Below are 16285 nucleotides of genomic sequence, written 5' to 3'. Positions count from 1 at the left end.
TATAGAGCTTGTGTCCTTCTGTCACTCTCCCACAGCATAACCTTCAGGAACATTACTTGCATTAACATCTTTCTATTTAAAAAGCAGGTTGACCTGACAACACATTTCATCAGGGATCCAAACCCCACACAAATGAATGTGTCTTGCCAATAACTTGAAAAAGCTTTAGATCATGTCCTCGAAGCACAAGAGGTTTCCATGTGGGTACACACAGCAGAATATACTAGAGAATAAATTCAGATTGGAAAAGCTGTTTTGTTTTCACCCTGGATTCTTACAAGCCGACTGTTGTTCTATATTAAGATCATTGACTGATACTGCTTACTCTGCTTCCAAGGAAGCCAACAATAACATCCAGAGTACAAATGTCCACCTGGAACTAGGGCAGACTAGCAGTCACAGAAGGTCTGTCTCAGGCTGTTTTGCCAGAGAGGCCCAGGCTAAATTCTGCTAGCTTAAATCAGCTGGTTTTATTAATGTTCTAAAATGAAAAAATTAAATCGTCCTACAACTTTAAATCTACTTGCAGGTTCAGCACCTTCATAATCAAGTAAATTCTTTATTCTTTCTAGTCTCTGTTGTTGTTCTCTTTGGGCAAGACAATGAGGTCATGAGTGTGCTAGATGGGTGGAGAAATTTTATACCACTTTGAAATAAAATTTTCTCCACATACCTCCTGATGGACTTTAAAAGCCAATAGCAGCTTGCTTGAAACAAACAAACCAACCCACCAAAACTGAACAAAAACCTGTACGTTTTTGCATCAAAAAAATTTTCCCCAGTTTCCAGCTTCAGTTTGAGTCTGTACCAGAAGGGGGCAATAGCCTTTCACTGAGACCATCTGCAAACCTTGTCAGAGTCTTTGAACTGCAGCTTTTGAGAAGGACCATGTGAGAAAGCTCAGGCACCAAAACAGGTTCCTCACCATAGACGCATCCAAAATGATAATCAGAAATCAAGGTTATAAGTAAAGCCTTATGGTACTGCATGTTTATGATTAGAGTGTGGTTCAAAGCAGAGCTTTGAGGGACCAAGTGAAATCTGATCCAGAGCTAATATTCACATAAAATGTCAAAACTGCTCACACCATTTTGTTGTTTTGGTTGGTTTTTCTGTTTGTTTGTTTGGTAAGTAGAAATAAATATAAGAGGTTTATAAATCAATTAAAGTAGAAATTAAAGATTCATGGCCTGACTGATGTCTGATTCTGTGTCTTACAGGATAACTGTGTCTTGGTTCCCAATGTTAACCAGAGAAACAGTGACCAAGATATCTTCGGAGATGCTTGTGACAACTGCCGTAATGTCCTGAATAACGACCAGAGGGACACAGATGGTGATGGGAAAGGAGATGCTTGTGATGATGACATGGATGGAGATGGTTGGTGATTTTTCACTTTCAGCTTCTCTGATGTCATTCAAATTTGCCCAGAGTGTGTGCTGCACATCAGAAGACTTCATGTCGCTAGCTGTAACACATAGTCTTTCTTCATGAAATCTGTGTTTTTAATCCTTTTCATTTAATTAATACATATCTTAGCTTGCATTGGAAGCACTGTACACTGTAACAGAGAAACCAAGCCATGTTTCATGTAGAAGTTAAGGTTGTTGATCATTCAGCATTTTCTTAAAGGTGCAAACATCCCAGAGCATCCAGCTGCTGCCAGTCACTGGTGCCCAAGAGCTATATAATGTGTTATTTTCATTGTTGTAGGAGGCTTGAAAGAAGTGAAAAAATCACACCCCTTTAAATGTAATAACAAAGATGAAATGTCCCATCCTGTAAGTTGTGATACAGGAACAGGATAGAATGAATTGTGTGTAATAATGGGTGTGATGGGGTGGTGTTCTGGTTTGGCCAAATTTAGAAATATATCCTGCGAGAGACAGCAGGTCACAACCACCCCTTCCCCAACCAGGTTTGGGAAAAATAAATTTTCCTGGAAGGAAAGTGAAGGAGATAAAACTATTTATTTAACAAACACACAGGAAAAGGAAAATAATGCTAACTGATAAAATCTCTCGCTGTGGAGAAAAAACCTGGGAAAGCCTTTGGTGTCCTCAGAGCTGGGGCTTGGCCCAGGGCCAGGCCCTCTGTGCCAGGTGGAAAGTCGTCCTGATGTGCTCTGATATTGAAGCAGTCCAGTAGAAAAGGGAGAAAATCCAAAATTCCAGGGAAGGAAAAAAAGTTCAACTCTCCATCTGTCTCCGGAGAAAAGAAACTGAAACAACTGGCCAAAAGCTGACTGGAAAGCAGCAAGCCGGGTGCCTCCTTGCTTCCCTGCTGCAGCTGAAAACAAAGTCGCTATCTCTGTGTGACCTTGAACAAGCTGCAAACTGCTTTGAGAAAGTTTTGCTCAGTTTTTCCTTCCCCCTCTCAGGCTCAGTTTAAAGGCACAGAAAGGCACAAAAATTAATTTATAGGCATAGGCAGCGATATGGGATACACATCATAAAGTCACCCCAAGACAGGTGGAAAGATGTTCTTTAACAAGATGTTGCTAACTACTATTAAATGAGTGATGCACACATAAGAAAGATTTACTGTGCAGGCTTGTAATTTCATTGCAGGATTAAGTAGTTGCTGAAAAGGAATAGTGTCTTTACTGTTTTAATGTTTATATTGTGCAGTATGGACAAACATGGGAATTGTCTTCAACTAACACACACAATCCACTTTACTCTAGGTGTTAAGAACCTTTTGGATAATTGTCAAAGGATCCCCAATGAAGACCAGGAGGACACAGATAATGATGGTGTTGGTGATGCCTGTGACAGCTGCCCTACAATCAGCAACCCAAACCAGGTTAGCAGGCAGAAGGAAAAATTATCCTTGTTTAGGGAGAGGGACTGCTGAGACCTAAAAAAGTGCAAGAGAATGAAGCAACCCGTGCAGCCATAGTGTTCATATTTTAATAATAAAGTGTATTTCCTGGATAATAAAATACAGTATATATCTAGGTATTCAGGAGAGTTTTACAGATCTGCAGACTCTCCTGGTGTGAGAAGGAGGAGCCACCAGTTGTACTCTCAATTCGGGATGTTGTTAGGACCTCTGCTCAGCGTATATCTTTCATGCTCTGAAATCGGCTCCAGGACTCCACATAGGGGTGTGATTGAGTTACACTTGATATTTCTTTAGTCAGGACAAAATCCTGGTGTCCTTATTTATCAAAACTTTCAGTGCTCCTAGGTGAGAAGTCATTGTAACTTTTCATATGTTGGAATTCTGATTCAAACCCCCCCTTCCCCCTGTGACTAATGAAAAATGTTGGAAAATATAGAGAAACATAGTAGAATTTTAAAGCTGCTTAAGAAGTTAACCTTGCTAGAAATGAGGGATACTTATTTTCAGTAGTAGAGGAATCTTGCTTGAACTGCTTCAATTAAGTTCAACCGTTTTTATTCGCTGTCTTTTTTTTTTTTAATAAAACTGAATTTTTGGTTAGATGCATGATGCAAGAGAGAAAATAAATTCTGTAAAACAAGTGTCTTTTCACGCTTTTATTTTAACTGTATTTGATTTGGTTCTGTTTTGATTTAATCCTGCAATTTAAATAGATGTTCTTGACAGCTGATATTGGAACTTTCTCTGTTCCCTTTTGCAGTCAGATGTTGACAATGACCTTGTTGGAGATTCCTGCGATACCAATCAGGACAGGTAAGCTGTGAGAGAGGCTAGTCCTGAGCTGAAGCATGCTACTGATTCCTGGAGAGCTATAATCCCTCAGGCTAGCCTGGATTTAATTCCAGAGAGATGTTATTTCAAAAACAGTGTTAGGATTTATTAGCCTTGTTTGTTCACTTCCCTGTGGTAGTACAATTACTTCATCCTTAGCCCCATTCACACAGGCTTCCTGTGAGTTCCTGTGGAAGTGACATTCAAGCAATTCTCTGGCTGTAAAACCCAGAGCACTGCTCAGAGCTTCTTAGTGAGAAACTGTCTTTCATTCATTTCTTTATTTTTCATTCCTCTTTTATTTCTGTCTCCTTAGCAGAAGTTTCACAGTTAAAGGCTGTATGTTTTTCCTTAAGAACCTAGGGTTGCAGAAACAGAATTTTATTATCAAGTGTAAAACACTTGCAGAGCAACCCCTTTGCACAGCAAGACTGGCAAGGATCCTCTGTCTATATCTTTCATATGCCTTGGGCATTCACAGGAGCACATCCCATGACCAATTGCATCACTTTCCTGGAAGCAGCTTCTGCATAACCAACTTCAGGGGTGGCAGGCCCTCCTGTGTGCACCTCACTTACAGCAAGAGGCAAGGGAAGTGATAAATCCTGTGCTGTCACAGCATTTCATCAGCCACAGACAACTGCAGGGCTCCATGCCAGGGCCACTGGTGGGTGCTGCTCTCTGCGCAGGGACCTGCAGGGAGCCCACTTCCATGTCTCTGCAGGGATCATTCCCAGTCTTGGGCCAGCAGCTGCCAAGGCCATCAGCATTTTACTCTTAAGTAGATATGTCTTTGTTCTTCCTCATGTTTTAAAAAAAGACCGTTTTTCCCCCCATAAACTTCACTAATGTCTATGAAGCATTTCCTGGTAAAAATGCTGTAGCTCTGCCTGAGGTTAACCTTGCAATAGATACACATGTATGGTGCTTATTGCATTTTATCTCAATATTGTGCAAACATTGATTACTCTGACCTAAAATAAAAACACTTTTCTTAAGCAGGGAGAGGTGGTTTGGAATATGCCTACCTATAAGCCATAGCATGACCTTAATTTGGCTGCAGGTCACTTCTGCTCCACCTGTGCTAAGCAAGAAGCTACTGAGGGAAAACATGCCTATGAATTGCCAGAAAGCAATTTGGTTTTGGTATGCATACAAAACACACCACAGTTCAGGCAGTTTTTTTTCAGGGATGCACTTAACTGTTGGCATGGAAAAGTTATGTTGCCACCCCATAACTTCTTGAACCCTCTTCTGTCATCTGTGTCCCGGTTCCTGGTGGCTCTTCACTGTAACCAGCTGATGCACCCATGGCCTGGAGGGATGCTTGGGAGCTACAGACTTTCTCCTCTATTTCTTAATGCATGTCCCCCTGCAGGATTGTAATCATAGAATCATTCATTTTGGAAAAGACCTTCAAGACCATCGAGTGGAAGCACTAACCTAGCAGTGCAAAGTCCACCACGAAAAACTTGCTATGCAGGAGGGTGAGAACAGTGGTTGTTTTAAAGTAAGTCTGACTTCAGGTGCTCATGTAGAGTTTCTCATAAAGTTTCATTCACACTCACACCTGCATGTTCATGAGCACCAAGACACATATGCACACAAGACAAGGGACACAAGGTGTCCAGCTCTTCCTGTCTCCTGAGTGCCTCTTAACTGGTGACACAGCACTTTTTGGATGTGCCTTACACACCCTTTAGGAGTGGATGTGTTTCGGGGTCTTGGGCTCCAGTATGTTTCCCACACCATGTAAGGCTTCTTTTTCTTTTCCCTAAGTATTTTTATAGCTCCTGACTTGGTCTTTGCTTTCCTGCCACTTTATCTTACCTGAGTTTCTTTGTTCCTGCTCTCCTTGCAGTTCAGCCACCTGAGCAACAACAGTTGTGTTGCCCACTGGTCTGCTTCCACCTCCAGAGCTGCCATTGGTGTGTTTCCCCCTCAGGTGTCCGTGCTGTTCACTGTGCAGAGGCAGGAGCTGATGCTGGCATGCCATTTTTTTTGTTTCTGTGGTTGCAGCGATGGTGATGGGCACCAGGACAGCACAGACAATTGCCCTACCGTTATTAATAGCTCCCAGCTGGACACAGATAAGGACGGGCTGGGTGATGAGTGTGATGACGATGATGATAATGATGGCATTCCTGACCTCTTGCCCCCGGGCCCTGACAACTGCAGGCTGGTCCCCAACCCGGGGCAGGAAGATGATAATGGTAAGATGGGCCTTCAGGAGCCATTTGGATTCTCAGGCACTGCATTCATCTCCAGGCATTACTCATGTGCACCAGGATGCAACACGGTCACTACCAATGCATACACTCTTGCCAGGAACAACCCCAGCACTCAGGGGCCCTTTAGCCAAAACAGAGGCACATTCTCAGGCACTGCAGTCAGCAGGGCTGACACTCTGCCTGCTTGTTGGACACCCTGATCCAGTGGCTGGGCCAGATGTAACTACTTGCTGCACCATAAATCTCCTTTCACTTCTCTGATGCATTCAGGTGATGGAGTTGGCGATGTCTGTGAGTCTGATTTTGACCAGGATACAGTGATTGATCGGATCGATGTGTGCCCTGAGAACGCAGAGATCACCTTGACAGACTTCAGGGCCTATCAGACAGTGGTGTTGGACCCAGAGGGGGATGCGCAGATTGATCCAAACTGGGTGGTTCTGAACCAGGTAAAAATAAAACTTGGTCTTTCTTACCTGTTTGAGAAAGATCATTTGAAAACCACAGTAAAACTGGCTCTGTAATTTCTGGACCTCTGGCAGACATGACAAGTGGAAACTGTTGGTTAGTAGACTATTTTCAGGAGTAATAATGAAGGAATTTTCCTTTTTATAGCCTTCAAGCTATCAAAATTGATGCTCCTAATAATCTAAAGTAACTACATGCTGGCCAATTTACTCTGGGTGGATTTCACTGCTGCCAGAAGGCAGATATGTGTTACCCTGTTGAAACATGTAGCAAACAAGTTTCATGAATCCTTCCCATAATTTAAAAGTCTGACCTGCTAAATAACACAGAATTTCATAGAATTATAGATTGGTTTGGGTTAGAAGAGACCTCAAAGCTCATCTCATTCCAACCCCAACCTGCCATAGGCAGGGACATGCATCACTAGACCAGGTTTCTCAGAGCTCCAGCCAGCTTTGAACACTTCCAGGTTTGGTGCATGTACAACGTCTCTGGGAAGCTTGTTCCAGTGCCTCACAACCCTCACAGTAAAGATTTTTTTCCTAATATCTAACCTAAACCTACTCTCTTTCAATTTGAATCCACGCCCCTTGTCCTGTCATTGCATGCTCTTGTAAAAAGTCTCTCTCCATCTTTCTTGTAGGCCCCTTCAGGTACTGGAAGGCCACAATTAGGTCATCCTTAAGCCTTCTGTTTTCCAGGCTGAAAAAGTCCAATTCTCTCAGCCTGTCTTCATAGGAGAGATGCTCCATCCCTCTGATCCTCTGGTTGGCCTCCTCTGGACTCGCTCCAACATCTCCATGTCCTTCCTGTGCTGGGACCCCAGAGCTGGATGCAGCACTCCAGTACTCCTGGATGGAACTCAGTAACTTACTTGCACTAACAAATTTTAGCCTTCAGGAGGCTAGTGTATTCTGAGTCACAGGGAACATGTAGTTTATTCCCATTGCGAAAGTTTCTGCCAAGCCAGCTGGAATGTATACATCTTCCTTAACCCAGTCCTGGCAGTCAGTTTAATCCTGAGCTCTGTGATCCAAATGTATGAGCTAAGCCTAGGAAAAACTCTCTTCCTCCCACAACCCTCTTCCCCTGCACCCCAGTTTCGGCCAGATTCAGATTTCCAGAATATTGTAGTAGGGAAAGAAAGTATCAAAATACCAGTATGACTAATTCTGCACTAGGAAAACTGACAAATCCTTCCTGACTCAGGGTATGCAAGCAGCTGAAACATTACTATTTGATTATAGTTTTCACTGATTTTAGTTCGGAGACACAAGCGTCATAGGTATGTTGAGAGCAAACAGAAGAGACAGATGAAGGAGGTGCTAGAGGGAGACAAGAAAAGGCTATAAGGCTTAGCCAACCCAGCTTGCCACACATGCTAACCACCCTGAATTTACCCTTACAGGGGATGGAAATTGTGCAGACTATGAACAGTGATCCTGGCCTTGCTGTTGGTATGTACTCTCTTCTGAGATTCAAGTTTTACAGCAGAAAACACACAGAATATGAACATGTGTTCTGCAAAATTGTTTTTAACTTGTTTGTATCCCTGCCTAGGTTACACGGCTTTTAATGGCGTTGACTTTGAGGGCACTTTTCATGTGAACACAGTGACAGATGACGACTATGCTGGCTTTATTTTTGGTTATCAAGACAGCTCTAGTTTTTACGTAGTAATGTGGAAACAGACGGAACAGACGTACTGGCAAGCGACTCCCTTCCGAGCTGTTGCAGAGCCTGGCATCCAGCTAAAGGTACTGGTGGTGGCTCCTAGCTAAGGACACAGTGCTCATGGAAGCCTGGCTATGCCATCCTGCCAGGTGCTGGCCATGGGCTAGGTCATCATGCCATGCACAAGCCAAGCCACTGCACTGCATGTCAGTGTGCTGCCCGACTGCTGTTCTCTATTTGCAACTGCTGTCAAAATGGTTAAACTAGGCAGCTGCCACACAGCCCTTTCCTGTTTTTTTAAGGAACTTCATGTTGCCTTTCTGATCAGCTGGAGCATTTAGTCTCTGCAGTGATTGTGCTCTGACCCTGACTGGTCAGATTGCCTCCTTTTCCTTTGTCCAGGTACCCAGCTGGTTGCTTTGTTCACATAGGCAGTGTCTGTGGCTGTACAACAGAAGTTAGGGGCTTGTTAGCAGTGGAGAGGATGTTTCTTCAGACCTGTTCCCCACTAAAAAAAGATCTATGGCTTCTGAAAGTGACTTTTCTATGTGGTCAGTGTTGGAAAATTGTATTTTTGCAGGCTGTGAAATCTAAGACAGGTCCTGGCGAGCACCTCCGCAACTCCCTCTGGCACACAGGGGACACTAACGATCAGGTCAGGCTGCTGTGGAAGGACCCCCGAAATGTAGGGTGGAAAGACAAAGTCTCCTATCGCTGGTTCTTGCAGCACAGACCCCAGATTGGTTATATCAGGTAAGAGAGGAAAGGATAGATAAAGTGAGTACAGATACATGTCTGCCTAAACTGTAATTTCTCAACACCTGATTCAGATGATAACCTGAGAATTTGTATTATGTCTGGGCTTTGCACTGATGAAGCCTTATAACAGATTAGACCTCTGAAATTCTGCCTGCAGTTCTTTTCCTAGCAGAGACAATTCCAAGTTAAACCTCTTTGTATGGACCATCTGTCTTTTTTAACTGTGCCTTACCCTGATGAGCTCTTTTCTGGATTTAGTACCTTGTTTTCCAAGCTACTGCTGGCTATTGAAAAGCAATATATTTCGCATTTTCTTAATTTTGATATTTTAGAATATTTTTGTTGGAATTTATGTATTCTAGGATAACAGAATTAATAAAAGTTGTCCACTTAGAGGTTGTGATTCTAGCTAAGATCAGTAATTATCCTGACGTGATGGATTCGCGATTACTCAGCATATAATCAGAAATTTTGTCAAAGCTTTGTAATGCATGTTATATATTCTTACTTTGGTTTTTTTGGGGAAAAAAAAGCTAATAATATAAAAAAAGTCACCATTCAGGATGAAACATTTTACTCTGCAACATCCAGCAGAGAAATCAGCAGGAATTATACTTGTAGATCAAGGCTGACATTAAAATGCAAAAAACTAACTGCCCTGGCATAATCAGCTCAGGTTTTTACCTTATAATAGAATAGAAATATGGTAAGTCAGTTTTTCTTCAAGAAAATCACCACCCTGCAGTTGAGATGCAGTAATTTGATGGTGTAATTATTCCACTTTTCTGGTACAGAGCATCATCTTCAGTGGTAATTTGAGTGATCGTGATTGACTTTTACACTAAAACTGATAAAGAACATTTATACTGTCAGTTACTGTGCCCTAGCCACCAGGCAGTAGCAAATAGATCTTGGGTGGCAACTTACGTTTAGACCAAGAAGTTTGTAAAGCTGCTGCATGAGCAAACATCTCCTATGGCTGAAGTATCTCCCACCAGCCTAACTAATGCTCCCTGTAACTGGGAAAGGTCGCAAAGTCTGTGGTCACAGAATCCTTTAAAGGCAGCCACACCTAAAGCGCGCCTCTGTCAGCTCTCTGTCCACTCTCGCTGCGGTCTGGTTAGGCCAGATGCCACAGACCACTATGTGTCTAGCAAAGATTTTCCAAGGCTTCAAGGAAGCCTAGGAAAAAGTCACTTGAGCCAGCCTCTCCCATGGAAATTTTCAAGACAACAAGTTCTGTTCATTCTACAGATAAACTCAGAAACATAACAGGAATTGTTTTGGGTTTTTTTCCCTTATTTTATGAAAAGACACAGGAACTTTCATTCCCTTCACCGTTTGCTCTTTTCTTGTATGCAGAAATGTGTCAGCACTATCCTCATCCACATCCTATCCTCTAGGCTCATCATCCTCTAGGTCATTTACCTAGGCTGAGGACTTGATGTGGGCAGTGCTGCAACAAACAGCTCAGCTGGCTCTAGTGTGGTCCTGCTCAAGCCCTCAATACCGAGCACACACTGGGCAGCTGGTGGGGCGCAGCTTTCACAGGGCGGTTTGGGAAGTTGCTAATGGGTTTTCTAAAAAGAAGATGCTAGATCAGCAAAACAGTTCCTGGAGTTAATCATATTCACATTTTTAAAGAAATCTCACAGACAAATTTAAGATTCCAATGGTTTGTTTGAAACTTTTCCTATTTAAAAAACAGTTCAGCTTCAAACTTCAAACTATGTGAGACAATATCCATCTGGCCTTCTTCAGCTGATCTAGTCTGGTTCTCCTATCACTATCGACTGTGGAAAATTTAAAGAGCTAAAGTGCTTAGCCGGACTGACTACAGGAAAAAAAAAATTCCAAGGCTTTTTCAGGATATGTAGCAATCCCCCCAAACACCCTCCCCTGTCTGGCTCTCACTAGCATGTAGCATTTGCTCCAGTTCCCAGCCTACACAGTCAAGGGGCTACCTTTACTGCTTTTTCTCCCCTGGGCTAGATGGGAAGGATAGCATGCCCAAGAATAGAGTCTCCATGGATAACAACATTACTTTCAGGAATGTTGCAGACTTAGAAAAGACCTAATAGAGCTTCTGTTTGCTTCCATTAAGGGCAAGATTTTACGAAGGCTCTGACCTAGTGGCAGACTCTGGTGTAACTATAGACACCACGATGCGTGGAGGACGGCTTGGAGTTTTCTGCTTCTCTCAGGAAAACATTATTTGGTCCAACCTGAAATATCGCTGCAATGGTAATCTTGCTCTCACATCATTTTAGCTAACAACTAGCAAGTGAAGAACCAGTAGTAAGGCTGTTGGATTAAGCCATTTTGCATCCTTTCCTTTCCCCTTCCTTTGCAAGTTATTCACAGCTGTGAAATGCCTCCCCAGACACCAGCAGCACAGTGCAGCTCAGCCAGACAAGAACTAACACCTCACAGCTGCTCCTCCCAGAGCAGTCACTCTGCTGGCGAGATTGTGCCAACTGAGGGGAATAGCTGTCATCAGAGAATTAGGAATGTTACATAAAACCAGCTGACTGTGAGAGCTGTACACACACAATAAATACACTGACACCATCATGTATGTAGATGCCTTGAGCTTTGAATACAAGGTGAAATACACCTGGAGAGCCAGTGAGCTCAGGCACCAGGCATCAGTGTCACTTGGGTACTTGCTGGCTGGTCCTATATGTGGGGGGACAAGATCATAAGATACCTTTCCTCCCATGTAGGAATGCTCCTGATTCTGTGGGAGCGTGCTGGCTCACTTCTCTTGGAGCAAGAGCCTTTTAGCTTAGCCCTGATCATCCACTATGTAAAATAACTCAAACTTTGATCACTCACACAGAAGCTGATCATTTCAGGGTACTCCTGCCCCAGCAGCAGTTCAGGTAACTTGAACTGGGGCTGAAGGGGTTGCCCCTCCTCTCAGCATCCAACCTTTGGAGAATAATTACCCAGCCAAGTTGGAATAGTTTCCTTGTCTGCTTTCTGTGGATCTGAGAAGCCCAGTTCAGGCCTGCAGGGGACAGGGCCACTCTGTGGCATGTTATGTTGATGGACTCTGGTACTTTGACACTCAGTACTACACTTCGGCTGGCTCTTGGAGGTCTCAGTTAAACAGGGAATTTCTAGACAATAATGCTTACAAATAAAAATTACTTGGTAAGTATTTTCAACAGTATTGTGGTTTCCCAGAAAGCATGTATCAAAGCTGCCACTGAGTCACACTTACATGGCAGAGAGCAGGCAAGTGGCTTTGCTGCAGGAGCTACATTAAGTCAATGAAACCCACTGAGAAAGACTCTGAAGTCCCCCAGTATCTGTTTTCATTTCAGACAAGTTCCTACGTTATGAAGAATTTCAAGCCTTTAAAAAGTGCTCCACAGAAAGCAAAGGACTTACCCCTTTTTTCTACATACTGTGTGTGTTAATACGCACGTCCTTTTTATGACTTTAAAGCTACCTCTCCTGCATCAGGGTGGAAATAATCAAAGTAAAGTTGAGGTCATGCAGTTGAGCTTCATTGCTGTGGCTCCATTGCTGGCTGCAGCTTTAGCTCTATGGCTGCTCTGTGGCTCTCCAGATAAAATGTTCTGGGATCTGGCAAAGGCAGACTGCAAACAACACTTCAAACACAACTGTAGTTACTCTTACGACATTGATCCATCTCCAGCTCCCTTGCCCAAGTCTCAAGTCTTTATGCCGGTTGCTATTGGTCCTGGTCCTAATGCTTTTTGTCCCTTCTTGAGTCCTGGAAAACCATCACAGGGAAGTTGAATTAGGATACATGAGAAATAGAGATGCTGGCACTAAAAATGTGTCTGGCAGGCAGAGCAAGACAACCACTTCTCTTGCCTTTCTGGTCAGCATTTATTGATAAAAATTTAAGAGTGCAAGCCACAAAGTTTTCAGAGATATGTAATTTGAAGATAGATAGTACTCCCTTGTAGGCTGGCACTGTAGCACTCACTGTCTTGTTAGCCTCTTCGTGTTTTTCTGTGGTATACAGCTCAAACTGAAAACATTCCCTGTTCAGTCTTACTGTGTAAACAAAAGAGAAGCATGTTACGTAAAAAGAGAGTAGGCTGGTAATTGAAGTGCTCCTTAATTTTGTCAGAAGAGACTAAACTTTTTCATATTTTCCTGTTTTCAGACACCATCCCAGAGGACTTTCAAGAATTTCAAGCGCAGCAATTTGGCATTGGGGATATTTAAAAAGTAAAAGCAAACTAACATTGCTATTGCAAACAGTAAAACAATATCTTTTAAATCCTTATATGATTGTTGTTGTCAGAGTGCACACCGCAGCTTAGTCACATCAATGAGAACAATGTCAGACTTTTTTTTTGTATAAAAGTGAAAATAAAAAGGAGACAAAACAGACTTGGACCTCACTTGTTTTCAAATATGCCCTCAAATCTAGAGGGCAGCATGTAAATGGAGTGACAACTTGCTTAAAACACTCTCAGGAAAAGTTTTACTCTACTGCATTTTTGGATTCATAATTAAACGGTGGGGAAGACAGTGAAATTTTCTCTACCTTGAATGTGTTATAAACAACAGGTTGCATCTGGTAATTAAGTGGTTCAGAGCTGTTTGGCTGAGCCAAGTAGTACCTTTCCAGTCCTCCTAGGAATAGGCTGCATCTCCTTTAGGACAGTTTAAGGCCTTTGGACACTGTTACTTTTGGCAGACCTCCTCTTAAGCACTGTATTAGACCTCCCTGCCCTCCCACTTGCAAAAACTGTGAGTAACACTATCACATCCTAGAAAAGCAAAAAAGCTGACAGCAGAGCATTGTAGTCACATCTTACGACTTGCATGTGACTAAAACAAAAAGACTAAGAGATAATAAATGCAGAATCACCTAGATAAAATAATCCTTTCACACGCACAAAGCCAGGCTTTGACCTGTCGCCAGAGCCGAGCTGTCTAGGCAGGTACTGTAATATTATGCAAAGTCACCAAACTAAAACCCCAAAACATTGTTTTAAGCATTAGTAACCATTAGGAAAGGACTGGAAACAAAAAGCCAAAAGAAACTGTATCATAGTGCACTAATTTGAAGTGCAGAAAGCTATTAATACAGTGTGCATTTTTACTACATTATTTTTCAAAATGGAGCTAGGAAGGGAGGGATGACAAGCTCCAAGGACTGTTGAATAGATAGGATAGTTACTTTAAAAATAACTATATACTTTTAAAATAACTATAGGATAGTTACTTTTAAAAGGACATTGGGAAACGGCACTTCAGCCTGTGGGGACGGGGGAGGAAGAAATACAAAGGGAGGGAATACAGTGAGAGCTTTAAAATCAGAAGTAGCCCTGGGAAAATGAACATTCCTAGGTCTTTCCCAGTACACGGATACAGGGGGAATGCTGAGTTAAATTATCAGGTGAGAGCATGAAACAACAACAAAAAAAAGTTTCCTGTTCTCAGTACAATAAAAATACCCTTAAGGATATTACAAGCTATCAGAGGCTTTGACTACTGGCAGAATTTTCCCATGGGCTTGTCTACCATTTCCAAAGTTTCTGGAAGCAGGATGGTCCTAGGAGCTGTCCCATGAGGGACCCCAGAGTCCCACTACAAAAAGCATGATGCAGGAGTGTTCCTTTGGTTCAGTGCTTGATGATGAAAAGTCCTCCAGTTTCAGTCCTCCTTTCCCCTTGGCATCACTAAACCCAACCACTCACCAGATGTCTGAGGACTGAAAAGCTATTTACTTTGGAGCAACACAGACAGCATTGTCAAATTACGCCTAGAAGATGATAAAAAAAGTGTTTTTCTAGCTGAACATGGGCTAAAACTGCAGTATTGTTCACTTAGGAAGGAGAACACACTGTGAAACAAATTTACATCTTCCTTATCATACATTTACATTTCACCAGAAGGAGCCCTTTCTCCGTGCAGAAATCCTCTCTGAATGGTCTGGGCACAGCCCGGGCAGAAGGCAGTTGCTACGCTCACACACACCACCAGTGCAGAACACATGGGTCCTGCAGTGCTCACATTTTGCACAAGTGGTCTCCTCACAGTGGATGCAACAGGCCTGGCCCACCCTGACCTGTCTGCAGCACACACCAGCTCCATGAGAAAACACGATTGCACTTGGCCTTCAAAAACTTGCCAGGCTCCAAAGCTCTGCTCAGCCCTCCTGCCTGCAGCCAGAGCCTCTCCTTCTGCTGCAATGGCTGGGAGGGAGCAGCCTGGCCCTTTGCCTTATCAGCTGGCTTACCACCATGGAGCTTGCCTGGTTCCAGGCTCTCTTCCAGTCCATGGCCATTGGAAGCTAGGAGGTGAGATGCAGGCTCTGGCTCTCATGCTGTTGCCAAAGAAAACTCTGTGAAGCTGTGAGCCTCTAACCTCCCCTGACAGAAAACATACTGGCTTGCTCTGCTGGCAGCCACAGACAAAAGTTACAAGTCAGACAGCCAGAACTTTCATTTCAGGAGGTGCTGCTGGGACCTTATGATAGGATGCTGCAGCTTGCTATGTCTGCTACACTGACACACCAACTGCTAGGCAGCCTACAAGATCAAGAGTGAAGCCAGCTGTTGCAGACAACATTTGCCCCAAGAAGATCACAGTCTGGGCTTGGGAAACCTTCTGCCTCACATTCTCATCAGAGATTGTGCAGTCCCTGTTTAAAATCATTTAAACAAGGTTCTCTAGCACCATGACCCCTTTCTAGACTATTGTGCAATGCAGACATAGCTCCATGTGTGGCCTCTGGCACGTGAAGATGCTGCAATCCCATATCTTTAAAACTGAACATGTAGCTTGCTCTTGACCTCACCACCTGCACAGCAGGGCTGTACTCAGCTGGAGCAGCAGCTGTAACTACTTTGGAGTTCAGAGTCCTGCAGCTTCTGCACCAGGATCTAATCTCTCAACAAAGATTAACTGTTTCCTGTGTGCTGCAAACACCATGGCAAACACACTTCAAGTGCTTCTGTTCCCTGAAGACCATCCGGCTGGAATTGCAAGGAGGGAACATCCTGACAGGATGCTGCGGTGTTGGGTGAGGGCAGGGATGGGCAGGCTGGTGGGAGGCTGTGGAACACAGGCACTTGACTGTCCCAGCCCTTGGGCACCACTCAGGAACCTGTCTCTGCCTTGCTCCTAGGTCCAAACACACACCCTCACAGCTCCATGCACCAGAGCTCTCTCATGCACCAGGAGCCACACAGGGAGTAGCAGCCACCATTGACTCTGGGAAGCTTTGTCAGCAGTTTCTCAAAACCACAGGGAACTGTGTCCTCGTGTGGGTCTGGTCAGCTCTGGCATGGGGGTCACCCTCTGGCACAGGAGGCAGACTGCAGCTGGCACACGCTGAAGCAGGACATGGATGGTGAGAGGGAAGGAGCCACCACCTGTGAAGACAAAGCACTTTCCCTGGTGTGGATCTCAGCATGTCAAATTCAACAGCTGCTCACCCCACCATCTGGGTGAGGGAAAAAAGATTAAAAATC

The 16285-nt window shown here is 43.6% G+C and overlaps 1 protein-coding gene across 2 annotated transcripts in view; it reads left to right on the top strand.

Annotated features, from left to right (window-relative positions):
- Positions 1–13190, top strand: part of THBS4 (thrombospondin 4) — a 40587-nt gene extending 27397 nt beyond the window's left edge. For both annotated transcript variants that reach the window (XM_032095180.1, XM_032095181.1), the window contains 10 exons: positions 1221–1380; positions 2687–2805; positions 3608–3660; positions 5698–5891; positions 6180–6358; positions 7786–7834; positions 7938–8134; positions 8632–8804; positions 10915–11054; positions 12961–13190. In XM_032095180.1, coding sequence (XP_031951071.1) covers positions 1221–1380; positions 2687–2805; positions 3608–3660; positions 5698–5891; positions 6180–6358; positions 7786–7834; positions 7938–8134; positions 8632–8804; positions 10915–11054; positions 12961–13022 — 1326 coding nt within the window. In that variant the 3' untranslated portion in view covers positions 13023–13190. The remainder of the gene's footprint in view (positions 1–1220; positions 1381–2686; positions 2806–3607; positions 3661–5697; positions 5892–6179; positions 6359–7785; positions 7835–7937; positions 8135–8631; positions 8805–10914; positions 11055–12960) is intronic.
- Positions 13191–16285: the final 3095 nt, after the last annotated feature.

The sequence above is a fragment of the Corvus moneduloides genome, chromosome Z, assembly GCF_009650955.1.
Source record: "Corvus moneduloides isolate bCorMon1 chromosome Z, bCorMon1.pri, whole genome shotgun sequence".
Taxonomy (NCBI): domain Eukaryota; kingdom Metazoa; phylum Chordata; class Aves; order Passeriformes; family Corvidae; genus Corvus; species Corvus moneduloides.
Note: the sequence above shows the minus strand (reverse complement) of the source record. Positions and strands in the feature narration are given on the sequence as shown.